At 43.9% G+C, this 14,592-nt stretch overlaps 1 protein-coding gene across 1 annotated transcript in view; it reads right to left on the bottom strand.

The window, feature by feature from the left end:
• Positions 1-3,316: 3,316 nt before the first annotated feature.
• slc23a4 (solute carrier family 23 member 4) overlaps positions 3,317-14,592 on the bottom strand; it is a 140,567-nt gene continuing 129,291 nt past the window's right edge. The window contains exons 13-15 of the mRNA XM_067999140.1: positions 8,796-8,904; positions 7,505-7,600; positions 3,317-3,543 (exon numbers count right to left, since the gene is read on the bottom strand). Coding sequence (XP_067855241.1) covers positions 3,317-3,543; positions 7,505-7,600; positions 8,796-8,904 — 432 coding nt within the window. The remainder of the gene's footprint in view (positions 3,544-7,504; positions 7,601-8,795; positions 8,905-14,592) is intronic.

Raw genomic sequence — 14,592 nt, 5'->3', positions numbered from 1 at the left:
CAGAGGAGTGATTAACTGAGTGGTGTCAGCAGACCCAGGATCTTGTTCTTTCCGGCTCAGTGCTGCACTCTATTGCACTCAGCGCAGCTGCATTCCCACAGTCCCTCCTTCCTGCAGAATAATTCCCTTCCTACAGGAATAAAGACAAGTGGGCCACTGACTGGCAAATTCTAGCACTAAATCCACCATGAGTTCCTTCGCCTCGGTCAAAGTGGGCTTATTGCTGCTACTTGTCAGCCAGTGGCCTGCTTGTTCTTTGCAGCCAGTTAAATCAGTTTATTTAAATTTCCTGTACTCCGGGGAATGGCCATCAATCACTATGGGTTCCTGGAGTGCAGAAAATTTGAATTAGCTGATTTAAAGAATAAGCAGGATGGTGGTGACGAGTTCCTAGCATTAAGCCCACCCAATCCAAGTTGTTGCCTGTCACCACTAGGGTTGCCAACCCTCCAGGATTGGCCTGGAGACTCCAGGAATTGAAGATTAATCTCCAGGACACTGCTGCTAGCAACCCTGAGGAAAATTCATATGGGCAATAAAAAAAAGTTTTAAAAAAATTATCTTTGCATATTTTTATTTACTAGTTATAAAAATATCAGACATGGGAAAATGGCCGTTTGACTGACAGTCATCCAATCAGGCAATGAAGAGTCTATTTGCTTTCCAATTGGCGTGGGAAGGCAGGACACCACGAGGATGGATGAGTCGGGCGACCAATAGCAGGAGTGTGGGGGCAGGAGGTCATGTGATGACACTTCCAGGAATATAGCCAACCAGAATTGGCAACCCAAGTGGCTACAGATAGTGGGCAGCCTCATGCCTGGATCTGGTGCTGGGAACACTGAGCTGGGTCATGGGACCAGGAGTGTGCAGCCAGCCCAGATATCAGGATGAGGAGTGAAAGGCAGCAGCTTTAACTTTACCCCATTACTGGGATGGGTGTTCACTCTACCCTTGGAACTGTACAACAGCAAGCATTTTATAACTTCAGGAGAGGAGGGTGGAAGAAAATTGGTAAGGAACAAAATGCCAGTACAGTATGTGTAAATTGAAGACCATCACAAACAGAGTCAGATCGCAACACCAGAACCTGGCAGGGATCAGAGGAAGTCTCGAAGGAGAATTAAAACAATCTGGAAACATTTCCATGCAGCACTCAAAGCAAAAATGAGAGAACAACAAACCATTATTCATTTATTTAAACTGAGAAACTTACCCTAAACGGTAGCTAAATCAAAATATCGTGTGTCACTTGCTCGCATTTCACTTTTCTATTGTAAAAATATATGCAGCACAGGGTTTTCTCACATTACTAAATCTGTATAACATAGAATTGAGAGTTGCAAGGGAACAGCATACTGACTGCGCTTTCATCTCTGGGATTTGAGTTTCAACCCAGCCCAGAATAGGTGGAATGAACATCACTTCTCTCTGCCACTGTAACTCTTCCAAATGAAATAGTTTTTGGGGTAGTCTGATTCCAATTCTTACAGGTGTAAGTCTACACTGTAAGGCTGTCTAAAAAGTGCTGAATTATTACTAAATTCAGTGCTTAACTCATCTGTACTTTAGTTGCTATGGGAGTGTTTTACCCTGACACGGGGGGGCGGGGGGGGGAACAAGTTGTTGGAACTGTTCCATTTTTCACCGTTGATATTTGATGGTCACAAGAAGAAAGGAATAAAAGTAACAAATTGGAAATATAAGAAAACTTGGGTGTCTTGAAACAAGGCATGGAGTAATCAAGGACAGTCAGCATGGATTTAAGGGAAGGTTTGATTGAATTGATTGAATTTATTGAGGAGGTAACAAGGAGGGTCAAGAGGGTAGTGCATTTGATGTAGTCTACATGGATTTTAGCAAGGTTGTTGACAAGGTCCCACGTGGCAGATTGGTCAAAAATGTACAAGCCCATGGGATCCAAGGGAGAGTGGCAAGTTGGATCCAAAATTGGCTCAGTGGCAGGATACAAAGGTAATGATTGATGTGTTTTTGTGACTGGAAGGCTGTTTCCAGTGGGGTTCTGCAGGGCTCAGTATTAGGTCCCTTGCTTTTTGTGATATATATTAATGATTTGGACTTAAATATAGAGAGCATGATTAAGAAGTTTGAAGATGATACAAAAATTGGCTGTTTGTTTGATAGTGAAGAGTAAAGCTGTAGACTGCAGGAAGATATCAATGGACTGGTCAGGTGGGCAGAAAAGTGGCAAATGGAATTCAATCCGGAGAAGTGTGAGGTAATGCATTTGGGAAGGGCAAACAAGGCAAGAGAGTACACAATAAATGGAAGGATACTGAAAGGTGTAGAGGAAGTAAGGGACCTTGGAGTGCATGTCCACAGATCCCTGAAGGTAGCAGAACAGGTAGATAAGGTGGTTAAGCAGGCATATGGATTACTTTCCTTTATTAGCTGAGGCATAGAATATAAGAGCAAGGAGGTTATGCTGGAACTGCATAAAACACTGGTTAGGCCACAGCTTGAGTGCTGTGTACAGTTCTGGTCACCACATTACAGGAAGGATGTAATTGCACTAGAGAGGGTACAGAGGAGATTTACAAGGATGTTGCCAGGGCTGGAGAATTTTAGCTATGAGGAAAGATTGGATAGGTTGGGGTTGTTCTCTTTGGAACAGTGGAGGCTGAGGGGTGATTTAATTGAGGTGTACAAAATTATGAGAGGCCTAGATAGAATGGATAGGAAGGACCTATTTCCCGTAGCAGAGAGGTCAATAACCAGGGGACATAGATTTAATGTGATTGTAGAAAAATTAGAGGGGAGCTGAGGAAAAATGTTTTCACCCAGAGGGTGGTAGGGGTCTGGAACTCACTGCCTGAAAGGGTGGTAGAGGCAGAAACCCTCAACTCATTTAAAAAGTACCTGGATGTGCACCTGAAGTGCCGTAACCTACAAGGCTACGGACCAAGTGCTGGAAAGTGGGATTAGGCTGGGTGGCTCATCTTCGGCTGGTGCGGACACGATGGGCCGAATGGCCTCCTTCTGTGCCGTAAATTTTCTATGATTCTATGATTATCTCACATAAAGTGTGATGGGTATGTTACAAGACTGTAATGTGATTGGGGATTGGGGTTCTGATGAGATGATGTAATCGTACTCTTGTAGGATCCTCTTAACCCCCTCCCTCTTCCCCCCAACATTTTCTTACAATCTTCTCCAGAGCCATCATTTTCTTCTTTGAATTTACAACAGGGATTAAAAATCAGCTCCAGGGAAACATGAATGGAATATACAACCATTCTTGGTAAAGTCTGATGTGAAAATGGTCGATTCAAAGAGTTTTGTTTTCCATGTGTTATTAAAATTGAGTCTCCTTATGAATTTCCTCAGTGTTCACTTCCACTCTCTCCTCAGCAGGGGGTTTTGACTTTGGGCAGAAGGGGATGTATCTCCTCCAGGCGCCAGTGCAGCACTTTGTGCCAATACCAAAAGGTAAATTGTAGCAGTCGGTGTCATTTGCTCCTTTGTTGCCCTCCTCCAGGTTAGCTTCCTTCCATGTGATTATCCCTCGTTCTTTCTCTGTACCTGGAAAACATCAGTAATCATTTCTGACACATAAGCCTCCATTTTAGCACCCGCTATCGGGTGCGTTCCTGGTAGGGGGGGCTCCGAAAATCGGGGAATCCCGGAGTGGGTCCGGAGCCCGGCTCCAACCCGCCCACTTCCGGGTTCCCCACAGACGCGCCGATGTGCGCGTGCAGCCCCCGCTTGTGGGACTCCCGCAGGCAATTAAAGCCAGCGGGGTGCCACTTAAGACAATTTACATTGCTATTTCAGGTCATTAACAGACCTGATTAAGGGAATGGGCTCGATGTTACCAGGGCTGCGGTTTTGCGGGGGCGGGGGGGGGGGGGGGGGGGGGGCTATTTTTTTGCGAAATCAGTCTGCCCCCCCCGCGCGATCGCAGCCTAATTGGTTCCACTTACCTTGTCATCCGGGTTCCCCACTGCTGAGCTGCACGTCAGGCGGGCTGCGCATGCGCAGTAAGCTCTGTCAGCTGGAGGAGCCCTATTTAAAGGGGCAGTCCTCCACTGACAAATGCTGCAACAAATAGCAAAAATTACAGCATGGAGCAGCCCAGGGGGAAGGCTGCTCCTAGTTTAATGATGCCTCACTCCAGGTATCATTAGATGGGGTGAGGAGGAGGGGGAGGACAGAGATCTTCCCCCCGGCGGGTGGGAGGAAGCGGCCTGCCTCTGCCACCAGGAAGGCCTGGCTCGAGGTGGCAGAGGAGGTCACCAGCACCACCAACATATCGCCCACCTGCACCCACAGTGCAGGAGGCGCTGCAATGACCTAAGTAGGTCAGCCAAGGTGAGTACACTTACTCATTCCCCTACACTCCGTCTGCAACATCACCGCCCCCACCCCACATCTCCTTCTGCACTGCCAACACTACTCTGTCACATCACCCCTCATACCCACTCAAACCTTATCCTCATCTTACCTGCACTTACTCACCTCGCCAGTACTCATCCCGCCACTACCACTCAACCCAATCCTCATACAGTCTCATGGCTCTATCTCATACTCACCCTCTGATGCATCTCTTTCACGGTCAGCCTCACTCAACCTGCCACTACCTGTGCTGCAGCCACAGGGGATGCATCACGTATGTGCAGTAGGAAGCGTAAGGCAAACATGTCGTGAGCATGAAGGGGATGCACAAGGGTGTTTGAGGGTTTGTCATGGTTTTTACTTATATTGAATTTCTAACCAACTCACATTACATATTATATTGGCACCACTACTGCCACATCTTTGCAAATCTTGTCTGGTTTGTGCAATAATGCCCTTTCCTGAGGATCACTATGAAGTCCCACAACTGATGCCACCCATTGTGTCACTGCAGAGTGGGTGTAGGTGTATTTGCAGGGCTCTTTTGTGCAGACGACTGAGAGACGTCGGCGATGTCCCCAGTGGCACCCTGGAAGGATGCGGAGGAGAAGTTGTTGAGGGCAGTGGTGACTTTGACAGCGACAGGTAAGAAGATGGTGCTCGGGCCAACCGGGAGCAGCTCGGCATGAAGGAGGCTGCAGATGTCAACGATTACATGTCGAGTGACTCTGAGCCTCCGTGTGCACTGCTGCTCAGAGAGGTCCAGGAAGCAGAGCCTCGGTCTGTGGACCCTGTGGCGAGGGTAGTGCCCTCTGCGACGCATCTCTCTCTGCGGTTGCCCTCCCTCCTGCTGTGCAGGTGGATGTGTCACAGCACTCTGTTGTGGAGCTCCACGTGTCAGAGGCAGACGGCGAGGCTGGTGAGGCTGGAGATGCTGTTCGCCCTCCGAGGAGGTCATGACTGCAGCTACAGCGGCTCCCATCCGGAAGATGTACATCTGAGGGGGTCCGCAAGGTAGGTACATGTCTCTGGACCCGGGGTAAGTGTGCAAGTTGGTGAATTTTCTTGTCAGGAGGAGGGTGGTGGAGTCCAAACTTTGTCCCAAGTGACAGAGTGGCCTCCTGCAATGAGTGAGGGTCTCCCCCCCCACACCTGTCAAATGGACCTTTGCAGCTGCCACAGGCTGACAGCTGCAACACGTCCATTTAAACTGGGAGTGTTTCCCCCAGTATGGGAAACATTCCCACTTGTCTCTAAAATCCCACCCCTCCTCACATATTCCCTTAATCAGGTCTGTTAATGACCTGAAATAGCAATGTAAATAGTCTTAAGTGGCACCCCGCTGGCTTTAATTTCCTGCGGGAGTCCCACATGCGGGGGCTGTGCGCGCACGTCGGCGCATCTGTGGGGAACCCGGAAGTGGGCGGGTTGGAGCCGGGCTCAGGACCCGCTCCGGGATTCCCCGATTTTCGGAGCCCCCCCTGCCAGGAACGCACCCGATAGCGGGTGCTAAAATGAAGCCCAATATGTCTGGAGGGGTGGGATTTTAGAAACAACTGGGACTGTTTCCCGTACTGGGGGAAACACTCCCAGTTGAAATGGACGTGTTGCAGCCACCAGCCTGTGGCAGCTGCAAAGGTCCATTTGACAGGTGGGAGGGGGAGAACCTCACTCATTGCAGGAGGCCACTCCGTCACTTGGGACAAAGTTTGGCCTCCACCACCCTCCTCCTGACAATCAAATGCACCAACTTGCACACTTACCCCGGGATAAATATTTGAAAAGGAAGAATATAGAAGGCTCTGCGGAGAATGAGGTTACAGGAGAGAGCGCCAGCACTGGCATATGTACTGGGGGCCGAATGGCCTCTACGTGTACTGTAATTTCTACTATTCTATGAAAACTCTCTTTTATTTAGTCCGAGCCCAGGGAGTAATTTAGAAATGTTGGTGCTGAGCTGGGTTTAGGACAATGTGCCCTGTGGGAAGTGCCCCAAGCACCAGGCCCGCTGCCCTTTGTGCAGTCTCTCGGTTTGGTTCAGGTCGGTCTATGCCGGCTGGTTTTGACATGTAAAGCAAGTACAGATCAGCTCTGACTCAGACTCCCAGTTCAGTGTTGTCACCTGCACACAGAGCAGAAGTCCAAACCAGAGTCGAAGGAGAAAGAGAGATGAGGCCTGTTAAAAGTAGCATTGACTGGGGAGCCTGACTGCACTTTATGCAGTGCAGGGGGATTCTGGCTGTAGTTATAGGGTGAATATTAGTGAGTTGCAGGTTTACTACTAGTTACAGATAGGATATCGGGGCATTAAATCTATTACTACCAGTTACATATAGACTATCAGTGAGTTATTGTACTACTGTTGGTTATGAGGGGAATCTGAGTGTTACCAGTATTACTATTAGTTAATGGTGCAATCTAAGTGAATTATTGTTAGTTACTGGTGGAATCAAAGTTCCTCCCAACTCTGGTTTCCCCTTTGCCCTGCCTTCGGTTTTCCTTCTTCGCCTGCTCACAGATGGTTTCCTGGTTCTCGAAACGTCTCGTGAAACCACAAGCAAAGATACCCAACCTTTATAAAGTAAATACAATAACATTCGCAGACATCATGTGGACAGAACGTCGGGTGTGATCAAACCTCCAGGAATGCTTCCAATCAGAGTTGGCAACCTTATTGGTAACTATAGTGAGGGGGCATTTAAAAATAGTTTCTCTGGAAATTCTAATTTGTATTCAAGACAGAGGCATGGTCTTCTGCGAAAAATGAAGAATACTGTAAGTCTGTACTTTCTGAAACTCACTAACATAGTAACTTTTCAGGACCCAGAAACATTTCAACTCCATGAAGCTTCAGGCCTTTGATCTAGATCACCATGTACAGGTGGGTATAAGAATAAGGTGTTTATATTATGCATTGCATAGTTTGTAAGCAATGTCCAAGCAGTAATATTACTGTTTTAAATAAAGACAGGTGCAATTCTGATGTCCTGTCACAAGATGTACCCAGGACTTTTCATAATCAGAGGTCTAGCAATGTCTACAATAGTCTAAATGGACTCCTGGTTTCATCTTCATGGGTTCAACAATTTTACAAGATAATTTCATTGCTTACAAAATAACAGAATGGCAGAAAGGGAATGAAGCTTACCTGGTATAGTATTATCCAAAAAAAATCCAAAGAATCCCCCAACAAACATACTGGTGGTTAAAAGGACACGGATGACTTGATCTAGTGGAAGTGCTCCTGGGAAGTACAGCATTTGTTTAGTTTCCTGTCAATGTTACAATTTTTATTGAACCTTGACTGAGATTAAGTAGAATTTCTTTGGATTCCATACAATATACATTCATAATGTTAAAATTCCACATTGCTTTGGTGTTGACAGGAAAAGGGTTGGAGAAGACACAGAGATACAGGACATAGGCTTCTGCTTGCACTTGGCCACAAGATGAGAGCATAGTTGAGACATCAGAGGAATGAGTGAGGCCAAATGCTTCTAGAGGAAAATAGGTGGCACAGTTAGACATTGGCCTTTCACGGCTGGAGCTTGGGTTCACATCTATCTGTTAGTTGTAAAGGACCTACATAAATGTGTTTGGGGAGTCTCAACCCAGTTCCAAGTGGATGGGAACCCACACCACCTAAACTGTACCTAATTTAGCACTAATTGTCAATCTCGCTCAGAGGTCATAAAATGTCTGGTATGAGAAATGAAAATGTCCAACTAATGCAGTTTCGAAGTTGGTTAAAGCACGTTGTTGGGACAGAGTAAAGGATCTATTGCTCGGCAGCTAGCTGGTTATTATACTAAATGCGTTGGGAGTGCTCGATGCTGACAATGGGAGACAAAACCGGCTGAAAGTGTCCCACTGCCCAGCAATGACATCTTTTCTCTTGACGAGCATATAATTCACTCAAAAAATGTTTTAAACATGAGACACAGAGCTACTGAAAGTTGGATAAAGTCAATCCAGGAAATTCTTGCATGCAGCCCTCCCATTCCCCATAGCCTGGCATCAAAATATTAGAGACAAATAATTTTAGTTACAAGAAGAATAAGGAAAAGGCTCCACAAGATGAATGTGTTCCATAAGCAAATCTACATTGGCCTGTAATACACCTACAAAGCCAACAGTGTGGCACAGCAGTGTTAGACACATGTTGAAATACACTCCGTGTTTTACAAAAGGGCTGCACATGTAAGACAGAGCACTTTAATCTTGTGGAGCCTTAGCCTTATTTTTCTCATTAAAAATTATTATTTTCTTCTATATCAAGTCTAAATGGTTAAGAATTGGTGATAATCCCACCTGAATGGCAAAGTGCTAAGACCATTCAAATTTCTTCAGTCAGTCTGTTCGAACAATTGTTCATAGATCTAGGTGCAGATTTGGGCAGGTGTATATTTGCAGTAACATAGAAGAGGAGCATTTCCTACCTGTTTGGATAGCATGCGGGTGCTTATTCATCCAGTTGGGTATAACCATGCCAGCAAACATGGAAAATCCAAAAATAAAGATATTTCTTGTAGAATTCATATCAACAAACTGAGAGGGAATAAATACAACAACAATCAGAAAGAGCAGAATGAGGAAAGGTTGCTTGGCCCTTCACATCTGCACTCTCCAATAATAATTTACTGTTCTGAAATTTGCCCTGAATTTTAATCTCCACAAATGTGGTGAACAATTATCGGTAAAACTTCAAATGAAGAGAAAACTCTGTTTCCCTGACCCCTTATGTAATGGAGCATAAATATCAAGACATCAATGTAGCAAAGCACTACGTAGAATACATCTCTTCGATCTATAGCCTAGAAATTTGACTGCGCAGCATACATTTTTCGGGCATTAAACGGCCTTCTAAGCCTCCAATATGGTGGGCAGGAAGCACACACTCATTACAAGCCGGAAGTGCGCCGCCCACCATATTGGTAAAGGCCAAAAAATCAGCTGCAGGGCCCATGCCTGAAACAGGCGTTAGGCACTTTGCATATTCAAGTAAGGGGCCTAACGCCTGTTTCAGACCCCCACTGCAAAATTGGTTTGCCCTGAAGTAGCCGGCAGGGATACCAGGTCTACATGCTGCCTGTTACTTCTGCAGCTTGAATGCTCGATGGAAATAAGGTCCAAGGCTCAATATTGGGTGCACCTCGGGCCTCACCATTCAGGCATGACTGAATTTCTAGGCCAATGGATCGAAATGTGCTCTTCAAAAACACCAATATGGGTTACTTAAATTTAGTGTGAGCGAATTAAAAACTTTGATAAGTGAAATACATATTCCAGCTGTTATCAATCCCAGCTACACACACTGATACAGAAAGTCCACTTAAGATAGATCAGGTTTATCACTGAGTTACACACTTGCACTGCTTGTGCATGTTCACTTCTGCACACATTGTCATATTATATCGACTCACTGAGCGCTGCCTATGGTCAAATTCCCAATGATCAGTCCACATTTAGAACATTTGATGAGTAAAATGGTTAAAGGGCACTGTAAACTAATATTACCAGTTTGTAAATCAAGCCTCTGGAATTACTGTTTCCTTTTGAATCAAGTAGTTAGTAAGAGGATCAATCTCACGTACAGCAGCAGTTTCAATTGAAAGATCGCAAAGATAATTACAGTTGAGGAAGACCATTCAGGCCAACTTAGTTCATCCATCCAGAATAACCCTAACGGCCCCTAATGCGGCATCTAATTGTTTCTTAAATGATTCCTGGGTTTTCATCTCCACTACACTATCCCCGAATCAATTCCATATGTCAATCACCCTTTGTGTGAAGAAAAACTTGACATCCGTCCTAAATTTGCCTTTTACTAGTTTGAACTTGGGACTCACTTTTTAAAAATCAAATCTTATTCCACATCTTAAAGAGGAAGATGATAATGATAATTGAAATGCCCAGATTAAACTATTAGCTAGTCACCACGAGTGGAACAGCCGATCTGTGACATCACAAAGTGGAAAGGCACTTGTGGAGTTTACTTGGATCAATCCTGCTGATAGTATGGACTTCAATATTGTAACGCATGCTATTCTCAGCGTTCATGCTGATAGTATGGACTGTGATATTGTAACGCATGCTATTCTCAGCGTTCATGCTGATAGTATGGACTGTGATATTGTAACACATGCTATTCTCAGCGTTCATGCTGATAGTATGGACTGTGATATTGTAACGCATGCTATTCTCAGCGTTCATGCAGATAGTATGGACTGTGATATTGTAACGCATGCCATTCTCAGCGTTCATACAGATAGTATGGACTGTGATATTGTAACGCATGCTATTCTCAGCGTTCATGCTGATAGTATGGACTGTAATATTGTAACACATGCTATTCTCAGCGTTCATGCTGATAGTATGGACTGTAATATTGTAATGTGCGTTATTCTTAGCATTCATGCAGATAGTATGGAGGGTGATATTGAAAAGCGTGCTATTCTCAGCGTTCATGCAGATAGTGCGGACTGTGATATGGTAACGCATGCTACTCTCAGCATTCATGCTGATAGTAAGGACTGTAACATTGTAACGCATGCTATTCTCAGCTTTCATGCAGATAGTATGGACTGTAATATTGTAACGTGCTATTCTCAGCGTTCATGCAGATAGTATGGACTGTGATATTGTAACGTGATATTGCAACGTGCTATTCTCAGGTTCATGCAGATAGTATGGACTGTAATATTGTAACGTGCTATTCTCAGCGTTCATGCAGATAGTATGGACTGTGATATTGTAACGTGATATTGCAACGTGCTATTCTCAGGTTCATGCTGATAGTATGGACTGTGATATTGTAACATGTGCTATTCTCAGCATTCATGCCGATAGTATGGTCTGTGATATTGTAACATGTGTGGTATTCTCAGCGTTCTTGCAGATAGTATGGACTGTGATATTGTAACGCATGCTATTCTCAGCATTCATGCCGATAGCATGGACTGTGATATTGTAACGCATGCTATTCTCAGCGTTCATGCAGATAGTATGGACTGTAATATTGTAGCGCATGCTATTCTCAGCATTCATGCTGATAGTATGGACTGTAATATTGTAACGCATGCTATTCTCAGCATTCATGCTGATAGTATGAACTGTAATATTGTAACGCATGCTATTCTCAGCGTTCATGGAGATAGTATGGACTGTGATGTTGTAAAAGGTGCTATTATCAGCGTTCATGCTGATAGTATGGACTGTGATGTTGTAAAAGGTGCTATTATCAGCGTTCATGCTGATAGTATGGACTGTGATATTGTAACGTATGCTATTCTCAGCGTTCATGCAGATAGTGTGGACTGTGATATTGTAACGCATGCTATTCTCAGCGTTCATGCCGATAGTCTGGACTGTGATATTGTAACGAATGCTATTCTCAGTGTTCATGCTGATAGTATGGACTGTGATGTTGTAAAGTGTGCTATTCTCAGCATTCATGGAGATAGTGTGGACTGTGATATTGTAATGTGTGCTATTCTCAGCGTTCATGGAGATAGTATGGACTGTGATATTGCAACATGTGCTATTCTAAGCATACATGGAGATAGTATGGACTGTGATATTGTAACATGTGCTATTCTCAGCGTTCATGCTGATAGTATGGACTGTGATATTGTAACGTGTGCTGTTCTCAATGTTCATGGAGATAGTATGGACTGTGATATTGTAACACGTGCTATTCTCAGCGTTCACGCAGATGGTATGGTCTGTGATATTGTAACATTTGCTATTCTCAGCGTTCATGGAGATAGTGTGGACTGTGATATTGCAACATGTGCTATTCTCAGCATTCATGCCGATAGTATGGACTGTGATATTGTAATATGTGCTATTCTCAGCGTTCATGGAGATAGTATCGACTGTCATATTGTAACACGTGCTATTATCAGCGTTCATGGAGATAGTATGGACTGTGATATTGTAATGTGTGCTATTCTCAGCATTCATGGAGATAGTATGGACTGTAATATTGTAACACATGCTATTCTCAGCGTTCATGCAGATAGTGTGGACTGTGATATTGGAACGCATGCTATTCTCAGCATTCATGCTGATAGTATGGACTGTAATATTGTAACACATGCTATTCTCAGCGTTCATGCAGATAGTGTGGACTGTGATATTGTGACGCATGCTATTCTCAGCGTTCATGTAGACAGTATGGACTGTGATATTGTAACGCATGCTGTTCTCAGTTTTCATGCTGATAGTATGGACTGTGATATTGTAAAGTGTGCTATTCTCAGCGTTCATGGAGATAGTATGGACTGTGATCTTGTAACGTGTGCTGTTCTCAATATTAATGGAGATAGTATGGACTGTGATATTGTAACACGTGCTATTCTCAGCGTTCACGCAGATGGTATGGTCTGTGATATTGTAACATTTGCTATTCTCAGCATTCATGGAGATCGTATGGACTGTAATATTGTAACGCATGCTATTCTCAGCATTCATGCTGATAGTATGGACTGTAATATTGTAACGCATGCTATTCTCAGCGTTCATGCAGATAGTGTCGACTGTGATATTGTGACGCATGCTATTCTCAGCGTTCATGTAGACAGTATGGACTGTGATATTGTAACGCATGCTATTCTCAGTTTTCATGCTGATAGTATGGACTGTGATATTGTAAATTGTGCTATTCTCAGCATTCATGCCAATAGTATGGACTGTGATATTGTAACATATGCTGTTCTCAGCGTTCATGGAGATAGTATGGACTACGATATTGTAACATGTGCTATTCTCAGCGTTCATGGAGATAGTATGGACTGTGATATTGTAACACGTGCTATTATCAGCGTTCATGGAGATAGCATAGACTGTGATGTTGTAAAAGGTGCTATTATCAGCGTTCATGCTGATAGTATGGACTGTGATGTTGTAAAAGGTGCTATTATCAGCGTTCATGCTGATAGTATGGACTGTGATATTGTAACGTATGCTATTCTCAGCATTCATGCAGATAGTATGGACTGTGATATTGTAACGCATGCTATTCTCAGCGTTCATGCAGATAGTATGGACTGTGATGTTGTAACGCATGCTATTCTCAGCGTTCATGCTGGTAGTATGGACTGTAATATTGTAACGCATTCTATTCTCAGCGTTCATGCAGATAGTCTGGACTGTGATATTGTAACGCCTGCTATTCTCAGTGTTCATGCTGATAGTATGGACTGTGATGTTGTAAAGTGTGCTATTCTCAGCATTCATGGAGATAGTGTGGACTGTGATATTGTAATGTGTGCTATTCTCAGCGTTCATGGAGATAGTATGGACTGTGATATTGCAACATGTGCTATTCTAAGCATACATGGAGATAGTATGAACTGTGATATTGTAACATGTGCTATTCTCAGCGTTCATGCTGATAGTATGGACTGTGATATTGTAACGTGTGCTGTTCTCAATGTTCATGGAGATAGTATGGACTGTGATATTGTAACACGTGCTATTCTCAGCGTTCACGCAGATGGTATGGTCTGTGATATTGTAACATTTGCTATTCTCAGCCTTCATGGAGATAGTATGGACTGTGATATTGCAACATGTGCTATTCTCAGCATTCATGCCGATAGTATGGACTGTGATATTGTAATATGTGCTATTCTCAGCGTTCATGGAGATAGTATGGACTGTGATATTGTAACACGTGCTATTATCAGCGTTCATGGAGATAGTATGGACTGTGATATTGTAATGTGTGCTATTCTCAGCATTCATGGAGATAGTATGGACTGTGATATTGTAATGTGTGCTATTCTGAGCGTTCATGGAGATAGTATGGACTGTGATATTGGAACGCATGCTATTCTCAGCATTCATGCTGATAGTATGGACTGTAATATTGTGACGCATGCTATTCTCAGCATTCATGTAGACAGTATGGACTGTGATATTGTAACGCATGCTATTCTCAGTTTTCATGCTGATAGTATGGACTGTGATATTGTAACGCATGCTATTCTCAGCGTTCATGGAGATAGTATGGACTGTGATATTGCAACATGTGCTATTCTAAGTATACATGGAGATAGTATGGACTGTGATCTTGTAACATGGACTATTCTCAGCGTTCATGCTGATAGTATGGACTGTGATATTGTAACGTGTGCTGTTCTCAATATTCATGGAGATAGTACGGACTGTGATATTGTAACACGTGCTATTCTCAGCGTTCACGCAGATGGTATGGTCTGTGATATTGTA

The sequence above is a fragment of the Heptranchias perlo genome, chromosome 18 (assembly GCF_035084215.1).
Source record: "Heptranchias perlo isolate sHepPer1 chromosome 18, sHepPer1.hap1, whole genome shotgun sequence".
NCBI classification, from domain to species: Eukaryota; Metazoa; Chordata; class Chondrichthyes; order Hexanchiformes; family Hexanchidae; genus Heptranchias; species Heptranchias perlo.
Note: the sequence above shows the minus strand (reverse complement) of the source record. Positions and strands in the feature narration are given on the sequence as shown.